At 38.7% G+C, this 15145-nt stretch overlaps 1 protein-coding gene across 2 annotated transcripts in view; it reads right to left on the reverse strand.

Annotated features, from left to right (window-relative positions):
* Positions 1-479: 479 nt before the first annotated feature.
* Positions 480-15145, reverse strand: part of LAMA2 (laminin subunit alpha 2) — a 447101-nt gene continuing 432435 nt past the window's right edge. For both annotated transcript variants that reach the window (XM_027086788.1, XM_027086780.1), the window contains 4 exons: positions 14893-15046; positions 12313-12443; positions 3355-3577; positions 480-1838 (listed from right to left, as the gene is read on the reverse strand). In XM_027086788.1, coding sequence (XP_026942589.1) covers positions 1681-1838; positions 3355-3577; positions 12313-12443; positions 14893-15046 — 666 coding nt within the window. In that variant the 3' untranslated portion in view covers positions 480-1680. The remainder of the gene's footprint in view (positions 1839-3354; positions 3578-12312; positions 12444-14892; positions 15047-15145) is intronic.

The raw sequence follows: 15145 nt of genomic DNA on the forward strand, positions 1-15145 counted from the left end.
GATTCAGGAAAGAATGGCATTAGCTTTTAATTTAGTAGCCTAGCATCTTTATTCCTGCTTATCTATTCATTATCCAGAATAAGCCCAAAAGTCATGTCAGTGTCCAGTGCAGAAGTAATACCTTCACTTTCAAAACACATTGGTTTTCAAAGGATTTTATTACTTAGAGGTTGGTCAAAAGGCATTAACTAGATACAATATTACATTATTTTCTTGTGTGTGTGAAAATGGCCAAGACAAAGTTAACAGCAGATTTTTCAAATGACTCCACAATTCTTTGTTGCCATAGTGGGTACCTTTTCTCTTAGAACAGTGGGTCTCAATCCTGACGGCACTTCAGAATTGCCTGGGAAGCTTTTTCAAAATCTTCATGCTTAGGCTATCAGAATCGCTGGACCAGGCACCAGTTCTTTGAAAGCTTGCCTGGTAATTACAAGATGGAGCCAGGGCTGAGAACTGCTTGCTCTAGAATGAAGTTGTGTGGACAAATTGGGTCAAGCAACTGGCCAGTGATGAAATGCTAAGAGTGTGTTAGCCATCTCCTTGATTAGAAACAGCACCTCCTTTTCCCCTGTGGATAACACTGTCAGAGATGATTATTCTTCTTTTGCTAAAATTACCACTGTGAGGAAAATCTATTCCTTTAAATGTTCACCATTATTAGACTACAACTATTTCTACTGCAGGTGGCAAATGAAACGTTTCCTTAAGTTGATGAATAAAATCTAGGCCTGTCTTCTCACAGATCCCTTTGAAGATGATTGAAATAGTGGGTAAAAGAAGGAGAAAACACAGCAGTTTTTTTAGGACATTAATTTGTTAGGTTAAATTGCAACTCAAAAAGACCCAATGGTGTATGCCTTTTAAGTTTCAGCTTTGTTGTTTCCTCATAGGTAAAAACCGCATTTCAGCATTATTCCTCTGTGATTTTCCTCTGTAGATTGTGATAGTCACTGGAAACTTAAAAGAGTCCAGAGCCTCAGTGCTGTAGTATCAAATGTGTGCTAAATTGTCATTCTGGAGCTTGGTTCTGGTGTCTCCCCAAAGCCTATAAATCATCATCAAACAAACAAATCAAGTAATTAAGCTCTGTGGCCTGAATCTGATCTATACTCTCCACCTTAAGCCTAAAAAGGTATCCATTCATGTAGCTAGTTAAAGCCTCCAATAATGAATCTGGATCAGGGAAATGACTTGCTAATGCTTTTCGCAAACATGGGGAAAGGGAGCTCATTTCCTCCCATCACACACCCGAAACCCACTGTGTTTTCAGTGGCCCGAAAGAAAGCCAAAGCTGACGTACATGGAAAAAGGATGACAGAAGTATTAATAGGAGTTAGTAAAAAAAAGTGTTGCCTTCACAAATTCCATCTGAGCTCTTCTTGAGATGACTCCAGGGCATGTTGCAAATTCAACAATTTATGATCAGTTGCCTTTTATCCTTAAAATCACGCAGAACAAGCAATTATTTAGAATGCAGTAAATGGTTTAATATTTATGGACTTGAGAAAGAACCTGAATTAAAATTCAGTCTGGGATCTGAATTAGCACCATCAGAATACAGAAGGAATTTAATACGCATGCACAAATTAGTTTTAATAACATACATAAGTAAAATACATTTGTTTTACTTGATACGGTTGTTTTGGAGGACCCTTCTTGGAGTTGAACTTCTTTTTATTAGTTGGCTGGGCATGATACAGGTTGAACACCCCTTAGTTCCAGGGCCTTGGCGAAATTCACCTCCAATGGCTTTCCCGTGCCTTTGGTGAGCCTTAGGGATCGGATGCAACCTCGGAAACGAATGTTGGTTGTCAGGCCAAACTGGTTGAGGCCCTCTGAAAAACCAAGCAAGGAGGGCTCAGTTTTGAAATTCAGCTACTATGTTAAGAGCATGCTTCAAAGTCAGCTGTTAGCTTAAGATGCAATGGGAATGCTATTTTACGTAAAGTTAGTGATTTTGTTCTTAGCTTTACTAACAGTTAAACTGGTAGAGAAACATCAACTTTTTTATAGTTATGTATTATGAAATATGGAGACATCTATAATTACACATTTGAAGACATCAAATAATTTGGTTTGGAAGGGACAAGTTTACAGTTGTGAATTAAAATTATTAAATTTTATTTAATGAACCAAAGTAACTGATCAAATACTTTAAGTACTGAATTAGGACATGGACTTTTAATGGTGACTTTTTTACTTTCTTCCATTGTAAAGATAAATCCCAAATGGTTAAGTTTGTTGTGAACTCACACAAAATCTTTCTCTTCTTAAGGAGAGAGTCCCTTCTTTTAGCAGGCCTACTAGGTGCTAAGATACCATTTAGTAGACTGTAAATGGAGAAGTATATTACCTCCTTCATAATACCTGATTGAAGCAGGAGATATTTTCTTTTTCTTTTTGTCCCCGAAATTTTTTTTTTTTTTTTTGTCTGAGCCATGAGGCATGCAGGATTCTAGTTCTCTGAGCCACCAGGGATCGAATCCATGCCCTCTACATTGGAAGCACAGAGTCCTAACCACTGGACTGCCAGGGAATTCCCAGAAGGAGCTATTTTCCAAACCCCAGGAGCAATTTTGGAAAGAGGAACTCAGAATTGGTCCCCATGACTTCTATATCTTTTCCATCATCAACTGCTGCTTAATATACATTTTGCTTGTTTTGTTAAGGAGAGGAGCTCTATATAAATGGGGACAAAGGTTTCTCTGGCCAAAATATTGAAAGACCATTCCAGCAGTCTGTATTACTACAGTATTTATTAAGAGGCTGTTGGCTTACTTCTTATCAAGTTGGGCACTCTTGTTTATAGGCACTCTGGGTAACTCTGTGGTTCACATGCTGTATTTAATGTGCTGGAGAGGTATTTTTGAATGCAGATTTATTGCTTGGGTTTCTTTGTCATATAAACTCTATAATAGCCTAAGGGGGAAATTAGCTGTGTTTAACCCAATGATTTCCAGAACTTGAGGAAATAAGTTCCATAACATTTAATGATTCCTCTGGTATATTAATTTTTTAAAAATGAGAAAGAACACCGATTCTGGCCCTGATTGCTGTTAAATGCCTCATATCTTTATAAGCCAAATGCATTTCCTCTAACCTCCATCTCCCACGAATGAAATTTTGGAGGCAATCATGAAAAGTTCAGTCCCATGTGGTTTATGTAAGTAAAATGCTCATTTTACACACTAGAAATGTCAGATAATGTATTATTTATTGGAGCAGATTCTAAAGCTAGGAAGCAAGTATACTTAAGCACACATTCTTGAATGTATTTATAAAATATAAATGTGTTCAAAACCACTAACAAAACAGAGCAAAGATATTCTTGCTGGGGTAGGCAACACTCACCTGGGAACCCTCCAACAAACACGGGGTCATTTGTATCAGCGGATGTAGATGCTCGATTTGGGCTCTGGGCTTCCACCTGGTTCCCATCTACTGTCAGCTCGATTCGGTGCTTGACCTTGTTGGCCGTGACTTTGTGCCACTGTCCGTCACACAAATGCCCTGGGATCCCAGCATCATAGACAGCAGTGAATCGGCCGGCGCCATTGTCCACATGAAACATAAGCTAGAAAGCAGGAAATTGAACAGCCACAGATGGTTTCATTGGAAGGGTGTCACGGTGGTTCACAGAGTAAAAATTATCTCTAGAAAAGTCATTAGCTGAAATAGTTTTAAATGAATAACTTAGGCATATTAAATTAAAAAAAAAAACTTGACAGAAATTAAAATGCAGATTTAATGACCAGGAGTCACAAATTATGCTCTTTACTTTCGGACATTGTTGGGAGCAATAGGCAAGACGTATGAGGCTGGTAATAAATAACTCTGCTTTCAGAAAATGTGAAATACAATTTGAGGCTGAGTGACAGAAAAAGGATGTAGTATACACTGGGAAAAATTCTACCACAGATCTTTTTAGAGTGTGGGAGTTCTTAGGAATCTGGTTTACAAATTCGTTTGAAAGGATGATTTTTTTTTTTAAGATTTTGATGTTTTAATTGTATATTTTTTCCTTCACGGAATCTATTTTATATATAGGATTGAGAGTTACATAAATTACATTTTGGGGCAAGTTTCATGTCACAGTTACCAAAGACTTTGAGCCAGAAGGCCAGTTCAATTCTTAACAATGAAGAACTTAGACTAGGAGTTCTTGTCTAAATGAGAAAAATCTGTTTTTAGTAACATAGAATGGGCCCTGAAACTTGAGATTGCAGAATTCTTTTGAAGCTGATGAAGAAAAGAAACATATTGAAACATTAAAAACAGTCAGTTTGGCAAAACATTTGACAAGGTAAAAGAAAAGAAATAGGGGTTTTAAAAAGAAGATTAAAAGTGCAAGTAAATAGGTGAAAAGTTTGTAAACTATACAGTGATGTAAATATTAGTTAAGATTTTGCTATATTCGGTGAAATTTGTAACAAGGGAGTTTGGCATATAAAAAGAGCTTGGTGAGAAATCCATATGCATTGTGATGGAACTCGACACCCTGACAAGTTGCAGGGAACTGTGATTATAATCAGGTGAAGAGCAACACTGACAAGATGCATTGACACTGTGTGTTGAAAATCTGGCAAAACTATTATTATTTTTTTTACATCTTTATTGGAGTATAATTGCTTTACAATGGTGTGTTAGTTTCTGCTTTATAACAAAGTGAATCAGTTATACATATACATATGTTCCCACATCTCTTCCCTCTTGCGTCTCCCTCCCTCCCACCCTCCCTATCCCACCCCCCCTAGGTGGTCACAAAGCACCGAGCTGATCTCCTGTGCTATGCCGCTGCTTCCCACTAGCTATCTACCTTAGTTTGGTAGTGTATATATGTCCATGCACTCTCTCACTTTGTCACAGCTTACCCTTCCCCCTCCCCATATCCTCAAGTCCATTCTCTAGTAGGTCTGTGTCTTTATTCCTGTCTTACCCCTAGGGTTTTAATGACATTTTTTTTCTTAAATTCCATCTATATGTGTTAGCATACGGTATTTGTATGACAGACTCTAGGTCCATCGACCTCATTATAAATAGCTCAATTTCGTTTCTTTTTATGGCTGCGTAATATTCCATTGTATATATGTGCCACATCTTCTTTATCCATTCATCCGATCATGGACACTTAGGTTGTTTCCATCTCCTGGCTATTGTAAATAGAGCTGCAATGAACATTTTGGTACATGACTCTTTTTAAATTATGGTTTTCTCAGGGTATATGCCCAGTAGTGGGATTGCTGGGTCATATGGTAGTTCTATTTGTAGTTTTTTAAGGAAGCTCCATACTGTTCTCCATAGTGGCTGTACCAATTCACATTCCCACCAGCAGTGCAAGAGGGTTCCCTTTTCTCCACACCCTCACCAGCATTTATTGTTTGTAGATTTTTTGATGATGGCCATTCTGACTGGTGTGAGATGATATCTCATTGTAGTTTTGATTTGCATTTCTCTAATGATTAATGATGTTGAGCATTCTTTCATGTGTTTGTTGGCAGTCTGTATATCTTCTTTGGAGAAATGTCTATTTAGGTCTTCTGCCCATTTTTGGATTGGGTTGTTTTTTTTTTCTTACTGAGCTGCATGAGCTGCTTGTAAATTTGGGAGATTAATCCTTTGTCAGTTGCTTCATTTGCAAATATTTTCTCCCATTCTAAGGGTTGTCTTTTGGTCTTGTTTATGGTTTCCTTTGCTGTGCAAAAGCTTTGAAGTTTCATTAGGTCCCATTTGTTTATTTTTGTTTTTATTTCCATTTCTCTAGGAGGTGGGTCAGAAAGGATCTTGCTGTGATTTATGTCATAGAGTGTTCTGCCTATGTTTTCCTCTAAGATTTGATAGTTTCTGGCCTTACATTTAGGTCTTTAATCCATTTTGAGCTTACTTTTGTGTATGGTGTTAGGGAGTGATCTAATCTCATACTTTTACATGTACCTGTCCAGTTTTCCCAGCACCACTTATTGAAGAGGCTGTCCTTTCTCCACTGTACATTCCTGCCTCCTTTATCAAAGATAAGGTGACCATATTTGTGTGAGTTTATCTCTGGGCTTTCTATCCTGTTCCATTGATCTATATTTCTGTTTTTGTGCCAGTACCATACTGTCTTGATTACTGTAGCTTTGTAGTGTAGTCTGAAGTCAGGGAGCCTGATTCCTCCAGCTCCGTTTTTCGTTCTCAAGATTGCTTTGGCTATTCGGGGTCTTTTGTGTTTCCATACAAATTGTGAAATTTTTCGTTCTAGTTCTGTGAAAAATGCCATTGGTAGTTTGATAGGGATTGCACTGAATCTGTAGATTGCTTCGGGTAGTAGAGTCATTTTCACAATGTTGATTCTTCCAATCCAGGAACATGGTATATCTCTCCATCTGTTTGTATCATCTTTAATTTCTTTCATCAGTGTCTTATAATTTTCTGCATACAGGTCTTTTGTCTCCTTAGGTAGGTTTATTCCTAGATATTTTATTCTTTTTGTTGCAATGGTAAATGGGAGTATTTTCTTGATTTCGCTTTCAGATTTTTCATCATTAGTGTATAGGAATGCCAGAGATTTCTGTGCATTAATTCTGTATCCTGCTACTTTACCAAATTCATTGATTAGCTCTAGTAGTTTTCTGGTAGCATCTTTAGGATTCTCTATGTGTAGTATCATGTCATCTGCAACCAGTGACAGCTTTACTTCTTCTTTTCCAATTTGGATTCCTTTTATTTCCTTTTCTTCTCTGATTGCTGTGGCTAAAACTTCCAAAACTATGTTGAATAAGAGTGGTGAGAGTGGCCAACCTTGTCTTGTCCCTGATCTTAGTTCCTGATCATCGTGAGGACGATGTTGGCTGTGGGTTTGTCATATATGGCCTTCATTATGTTGAGGAAAGTTCCCTCTATGCCTACTTTCTGCAGGTTTTTATCATAAATGGGTGTTGAATTTTGTCAAAAGCTTTCTCTGCATCTATTGAGATGACCATATGGTTTTTCACCTTCAATTTGTTAATATGGTGTATCATGTTGATTGATTTGCGTGTATTGAAGAATCCTTGCATTCCTGGAATAAACCCCACTTGGTCATGGTGTATGATCCTTTTAATGTGTTGTTGGATTCTGTTTGCTAGTATTTTGTTGAGGAGTTTTGTATCTGTGTTCATCAGTGATATTGGCCTGTAGTTTTCTTTTTTGTGACATCCTTGTCTGGTTTTGGTATCAGGGTGATGGTGGCCTCATAGAATGAGTTTGGGAGTGTTCCTCCCTCTACTATATTTTGGAAGAGTTTGAGAAGGATAGGTGTTAGCTCTTCTCTAAATGTTTGATAGAATTCGCCTGTGAAGCCATCTGATCCTGGGCTTTTGTTTGTTGGAAGATTTTTAATCACAGTTTCCATTTCAGTGCTTGTGATTGGTCTGTTCGTATTTTCTATTTCTTCCTGATTCAGTCTTGGCAGGTTGTGCATTTCTAAGAATTTGTCCATTTCTTCCAGGTTGTCCATTTGATTGGCATAGAATTGCTTGTAGTAGTCTCTTAGGATGATTTGTATTTCTGCAGTGTCAGTTGTTACTTCTCCTTTTTCATTTCTAATTCTACTGATTTGAGTCTTCTCCCTTTTTTTCTTGATGAGTCTGGCTAATGGTTTATCAATTTTGTTTATCTTCTCAAAGAACCAGCTTTTAGTTTTATTGATCTTTGCTATCGTTTCCTTCATTTCTTTTTCCTTTCTTTCTGAACTGATCTTTATGATTTCTTTCCTTTTGCTAACTTTGGGGTTTTTTTGGTCTTCTTTCTCTAATTGCTTTAGGTGCAAGGTTAGGTTGTTTATTTGAGATGTTCCCTGCTTCTTAAGGTAGGATTGTATTGCTATGAACTTCCCTCTTAGAACTGCTTTTGCTGCATCCCATAGGTTTTGGGTCGTCGTGTCTCCATTGTCATTTGTTTCTAGGTATTTTTTGATGTCCTCTTTGATGTCTTCAGTGATCACTACGTTATTAAGTAGTGTATTGTTTAGCCTCCATTGTTTGTATTTTTTACAGATCTTTTCCTGTAATTGATATCTAGTCTTATAGCATTGTGGTCGGAAAAGATACTTGGTACAATTTCAATTTTCTTAAATTTACCAAGGCTTGATTTGTGACCCAAGATATGATCTATCCTGGAGAATGTTCCATGAGCACTTGAGAAAAATGTGTATTCTGTTGTTTTTGGATGGAATGTCCTATAAATATCAATTAAGTTCATCTTGTTTAATGTATCATTTAAAGCTTGTGTTTCCTTATTTATTTTCATTTTGGATGATGTGTCCATTGGTGAAAGTGGGGTGTTAAAGTCCCCTACTATGAAAGTGTTACTGTCGATTTCCCCTTTTATGGCTGTTAGTATTTGCCTTATGTATTGAGGTGCTCCTACGTTGGGTGCATAAATATTTACAATTGTTATGTCTTCTTCTTGGATCAATCCCTTGATCATTATGTAGTGGCCTTCTTTGTCTCTTCTAATAGTTTTTATTTTAAAGTCTATTTTGTCTGATATGAGAATTGCTACTCCAGCTTTCTTTTGGTTTCCATTTGCATGGAATATCTTTTTCCATCCCCTCACTTTCAGTCTGTATGTGTCCCTAGGTCTGAAGTGGGTCTCTTGTAGACAGCATATATATGGGTCTTGTTTTTGTATCCATTCAGCCAGTCTGTGTCTTTTGGTGTGAGCATTTAATCCATTTACATTTAAGGTAATTATTGATATGTGTGTTCCTATTCCCATTTTCTTAATTGTTTTGGGTTTGTTATTGTAGGTCTTTTCCTTCTCTTGTGTTTGTTGCCTAGAGAAGTTCCTTTAGCATTTGTTGTAGAGCTGGTTTGGTGGTGCTGAACTCTCTCAGCTTTTGCTTGTCTGTAAAGGTTTTAATTTCTCCACCAAATCTGAATGAGATCCTTGCTGGGTAGAGTAATATTGGTTGTAGGTTTTCCTCCTTCATCACTTTAAATATGTCCTGCCAGTCCCTTCTGGCTTGCAGAGTTTCTGCTGAAAGATCAGCTGTTAACCTTAGGGGGATTCCCTTGTGTGTTGTTGTCTTTCCCTTGCTGCCTTTAATATGTTTTCTTTGTATTTAATTTTTGACAGCTTGATTAATATGTGTCTTGACGTGTTTCTCCTTGGATTTATCCTGTATGGGACTCTCTGTGCTTCCTAGACTTGATTAACTATTTCCTTTCCCATATTAAGGAAATCTTCAACTATAATCTCTTCCAATATTTTCTCAGTCCCTTTCTTTTTGTCTTCTTCTTCTGGAATCCCTATAGTTCGAATGTTGGTGCATTTAATGTTGTCCCGGAGGTCTCTGAGACTGTTCTCTGTTCTTTTTATTCTTTTTTCTTTATTCTGCTCTGCAGTAGTTATTTCCACTACTTTATCTTCCAGGTAACTTATCCGTTCTTCTGCCTCAGTTATTCTGCTATTGACCCCTTCTAGAGTATTTTTAATTTCATTTATTGTGTTGTTCATCGTTGCTTGTTTCATCTTTAGTTCTTCTAGGTCCCTGGTAAATGTTTCTTTCATTTTCTCTATTCTATTTCCAAGATTTTGGATCATCTTTACTATCATTATTCTGAATTCTTTTTCAGGTAGACTGCCTATTTCCTCTTCTTTTGTTAGGTCTGGTGGGTTTTTATCTTGCTCCTTCATCTGCTGTGTGTTTTTCTGTCTTCTCATTTTGCTTATCTTACTGTGTTTGGGGTCTCCTTTTCACAGGCTGCAGGTTCGTAGTTCCCATTGTTTTTGGTGTCTCTCCCCAGTGGCTAAAGTTGGTTCAGTAGGTTGTGTAGGCTTCCTGGTAGAGGTGACTAGTGCCTGTGTTCTGGTGGATGAGGCTGGATTTTGTCTTTCTGGTGGGTACGTCCACGTCTGGTGGTGTGTTTTGGGGTGTCTGTAGACTTATTATGATTTTCGGCAGCCTCTCTGTTAATGGGTGGGGTTGTGTTCCTGCCTTGCTAGTTGTTTGGCATAGGGTGTCCAGCACTGTAGCTTGCTGGTCGTTGAGTGAAGCTGGGTGTTGCTGTTGAGATGGAGATATCTGGGAGATTTTCGCCGTTTGATATTATGTGGAGCTGGGAGGTCTCTTGTGGACCAGTGTCCTGAAGTTGGCTCTCCCACCTCAGAGGCACAGCACTGACTCCTGGCTGCAGCACCAAGAGCCTTTCATACACACGGCTCAGAATAAAAGGGAGAAAAAGTAGAAAGAAAGAAAGAGGAGAAAAGAAAATAAAATAAAGGTAAAATAAAATAAAGTTATTAAAATAAAAAAATAGTTATTAAGAAAAAAATTTTTTAAAAAATATAACAAAAAACAAAAAACACGGACGGATAGAACTCTAGGACAGATGGTGAAAGCAAAGCTCTACAGACAAAATCTCACACAGAAGCATATACATACACACAAAAAGAGAAAAAGGGGAAAAAATAATAAATCTTGCTCTCAAAGTCCAACTCCTCAATTTGGGATGATTTGTTGTCTATTCAGGTATTCCGCAGATGCAGGGTACATCAAGTTGATTGTGGAGATTTAATCCGCTGCTCCTGAGGCTGCTGGGAGAGATTTCCCTTTCTCTTCTTTGTTCTCACAGCTCCCAGGGGCTCAGCTTTGGATTTGGCCCCGCCTCTGCATGTAGGTCTCCTGAGGGCGTGTGTTCTTCGCTCAGACAGGACGGGGTTAAAGGAGCCGCTGATTCGGGAGCTCTGGCTCACTCAGGCCGGGGTGAGGGAGGGTTATAGATGCGGGGCGAACCTGCGGCGGCAGAGTCCGGCGTGACATTGCACCAGCCTGAGGCGCGCCGTGCGTTCTCCCGGGGAAGTTGTCCCTGGATCATGGGACCCTGGCAGTGGCGGGCTGCACAGGCTCCCGGGAGGGGAGGTGTGGATAGTGACCTGTGCTCGCACATAGGCTTCTTGGTGGTGGCAGCAGCAGCCTTGGCATCTCATGCCCGTCTCTGGGGTCCGCGCTGTTAGCCGCGGCTCGCGCCCGTCTCTGGAGCTCCTTTAAGCAGCGCTCTTAATCCCCTCTCCTCGCCCACCAGGAAACAAAGAGGGAAGAAAAAGTCTCTTGCCTCTTCGGCAGCTCCAGACTTTTTTTTTTCCTGTCAAAACTATTAAGTGTTGCTTATTCCCCCTTTTTGTCTCTGTGCTCCTGGATCTTTTTGCTTTACTGCCTTTGAGGATGATTTGAAGACTGAGAGGAAGGAGGGAAGAGGATAAAGAAAGCGTATTTTAGGTCAGTGTGTGGTTTTTCTTCTGGGAGGCAACGGCACCCTAGGATTGGAAATGTGAACAGAGCTGAAGTATGATTCCTGTTGCAAAGGCAAATAGGAAACTTGTGAAATTGCTTGCTTTGCCGCCGCCTTTTTACCTGTGCCCTATAGTACAAAGTACATGAAAACTGGTTATCTCACTGCAGGCAGGGACAGAAAAGGCAGTTAGAATTAGATTATCCACTGTGAGCAAACCGGCACAATACTTTATATTCTACTAATATAACTTTATTATAAATTTGTTCTGTTGTGCAATGGTATGTGGATGCTTTTAAATAAATTGAGCAATCAACATGTCAGCTAGACATCTTCATTTCTGAGAGGTGCCTACCCTGTTATAAGAGGCAAAGACTGATTTTACACAATCTAAGCCCTTTTTTCCCCCACTGGAATTGATAGCTTCATAGAGCATGTATTCATAAAGAGGAGAATAACTTTACTTTTAACCACACAGTAACTAGCTTGAGATCCAAAACCACTTCGGCCATTATTGGCATAGTTGGCTTACCGTAGAATTAGCACATTTAAAGTTTACACTGGTCTACAAAATAAGTGTGTTGAAAACACACAAGAATTGAGATAATCCAGAAGGATGAAAAGATCCAATCTAGCTTTCTCCCAACAAAGACAAGAGCAGGGCTTCAAAATAGAGCAGACGTAGAGAATGGACTTGAGGACACGGGGAGGGGGAAGGGTAAGCTGGGACGAAGTGAGAGAGCAGCATTGACATATACACACTACCAAATGTAAAACAGATAGCTAGTGGGAAGCAGCCGCATAGCACAGGGAGATCAGCTCGGTGCTTTGTGACCACCTAGAGGGGTGGGATAGGGAGGGTGGGAGGGAGGGAGTCGCAAGAGGGAGGAGATATGAGGGTATATGTATACATATAGCTGATTTACTTTGTTATAAAGCAGAAACTAACACCATTGTAAAGCAATTATATGCCAATAAAGATGTTAAAATAGAGCTTTCTACATGTAAACGACAATATCGTGAAGAGAGCAGAAATGCTTAGACTGCTGATGCTTACCTTTTCAGCAATCATTTCAATACCCATTCCATCCATTTTCTGGCTGCTGATTCCCAGAAGAACTCCAGTGGTTCTAGTTGTGCGGAATTCAAATTCTACAAGAAGGTCCAATCCTACTTTGAACCCATCAACTGTAAAATGAAAACATTTTTAAAAAATTGTGGATTCGAGTTTAGGAACTGTTAATTCAAATTTGTACAATGCCATGGTTTTATTAGCTTTCAATTCATGTGTTACACAACTATAAGTTCCAGACTTTCTTATGGCCTACACCTCCACCATTTATAGTTATTGCTTATTTTCTTGGCTGCCTTCCTCCCTAGAATATAAATTCTGTGAGGGCAAGGACTTTGCCTATATTGCTCACCATTTTATTTCTGTGCTCACCAAAGTATCTGACACATGGTGGAGGTTGAATATATATTTGTTGAATGAATGGATGAACACAGACTAAGATTGACTCAAAGAATCTCGCAGCCAGGTGTGATTGTCAGAAGTCTTGCTGGATGAAGTCAAGCATTTCAATGATTATTCAGTAAAATTTCACTGGGGCACTCTACATGGTACCACGATGATCTGAAAGGGCTCAAATATCCCCAGACATTTTATTTATAAAGAAAGGAATTACAAATACAATTTTGAAGGATAAGATTCTGGGACATAAATAGACTTTTCTAGTTCATCAAGTTAAGTCTTTATAATTTTCCATATTTGATTCATTGGTTTACTTAATCTTTTAGCAAGTATTTAAGACATGCTTCTTAGAAACAAAGTAATCCATTAAGATCAGGCTAGACTAGACCTGCATGAAATATTAGAGGAAAACTCATGGAAATTTTTTCCAGGTCTTCTATTTATTAAGCAAGAAATAAATGCTATGTGTAACCAGAACTATCTCCAATGAAGGGAGGCAGCTGTTATGTGAAAGACTTTTTTCTTCTACTGAGAACCTTGATGAGTTTGAATGGACAAAGACGGGCTTAGGGCAGATTTTAAGAATAAAGGGTAGAAGAAGCTGGAATTTTCTGCAAAATAAAACAATGATTTTGTTTCTGTTCCTGAAAGGAGGATAAGGAAAAGAGAGAAATAACATGAAGCCATTCAGCAGAGGATAGGGGGAATGAAGAAGCTATTAAACCCCCAGAAACTGGGTAGCTGGAAAGCTTTTAAGGACAAAGGTGTCAAAGGTTTAAATTGAAGTCGTATATTTTCCAGTAATGTAACCTCCTCTGACCACCCAAGTCTTATATAGATTGTATTACACTGTGTGTTGAGGTGATGGCAGGAGTTATTGGAAACTGGGGAAGTGGCTAATTTTCTGGTCCAGTTTGATCTCGAACCAAAAAAGCCCAGGCAGGATGGTAAGTTAATCTGTTAACTGCAGAAGTTGAAGCTGAAGCTTGCCATCAATTTGACGAAGCTAATGCCAGCTATCTGAATTTGCAGAAAACTTGAGAAAAGCTTTGGGCTTTCACAGAACATGGAATTTGGGGTTCAACATAACCTCCAACATTTCAATATTTAACATATCCTGTGTTTCTCTGTTTTCTGCTTCTGCACAGGGGAAATTTCCCATGTATCCCCTGTTGGAGGGCCCTGCTCTTCCGTCTCCAACCTTTGCATGTGTGTTCAACTCATCTTTTAAACCTACCTCAAATGTCAATTCCTCCATAAAACCTTTCCTGATTTCCCCAAATTAATGTTTCCTTAAAATATCCACAGAACCTTGCTTGTGTGTCTTCTACAGTTTCTAGTTATTTTTTACTTGTCTTCTTGTGATTTCTGAGCATAAAGAATCTTATCTATTGATAGCATGTTCTTGAAGGAAGGGAATGACATCTTATTTACTTCTGTTTCCCATGTTAACTTCTACATATTATGTACTCATTAATTTTTTTTCTAACCAGCAAATGCATGTTCCTATGGTAACCATAGGACTGATTCTATCTTAGAGTATGTTAATGTCAGATTTTTTTGTTATTATGTACAAGTGATTTCATATTTTTTCTTTCCAAATTGTACATTCACTGTCAGTGATCCAGACCTGCACTGAATATGCTCACTGGAACGGGGGGAGACACTTAAAGAAAGTCAGGGAAAGGTGCCAGTCATCATCTCCATCAGCAAGAAATGGGCACCAGTATGTGTACATTGTGTGTGAGGGGAGAGCATGAAATGGAGCTTTGCAAGGAACTGAAGAGAGGAAGCAAGGAAAATGCTGTCTCATCTCCAGAAAGAAAGGTAGATGGGGAAAACTAGAAAGTAGATACATTACATAATATAAACATATGAACCTTCTTGTAGAATTATATTTATTTTGCTATGATTGATCTCCAGGGAAGGAGATGGAATAAACTTGCCAGATAGCCTTTTACTTTATTTCTTCTATTAGTTCTTATCAGAATCGGACGTATTAATCTTTAAGAGGCATTTTTTTTATTACTTCTAAAAGTTTTTATTTCTGGTTTAAACGAAGGATGCTAGTTTCAGACCCCAGGGACTTTTATTTTCCCACACAAACAAGAAGTCAATATTTGGACCTAGTTAATATTCAACAGAAAGGACATGGAAGCACCTCACCTGCTTTGGCAAAACCCGTTCCGTCAAAATACGTTCCTTTCTGAGCATTTGCAAAACACGTCCCGACACGGTAGCTGGAGGTTGGCTGTTCAAGATCGGCAGGGGCTTCTGCCATCTGAAGATTCCTGATGCAGCCATCAATGCTGTAGGTCACCTAAACATTCAGGTCAGAAGAAACACATATCGGGTTTTAGCAGAAGTTTGCCTTTATGTGGAATGCAATCATTGGTAGGGGGTTCTGTGTGTATAAACA

The sequence above is a fragment of the Aethalodelphis obliquidens genome, unplaced genomic scaffold, assembly GCF_003676395.1.
Source record: "Aethalodelphis obliquidens isolate GAN/ISIS:26980383/991018 unplaced genomic scaffold, ASM367639v1 scaffold3, whole genome shotgun sequence".
Lineage (NCBI taxonomy): Eukaryota > Metazoa > Chordata > Mammalia > Artiodactyla > Delphinidae > Aethalodelphis > Aethalodelphis obliquidens.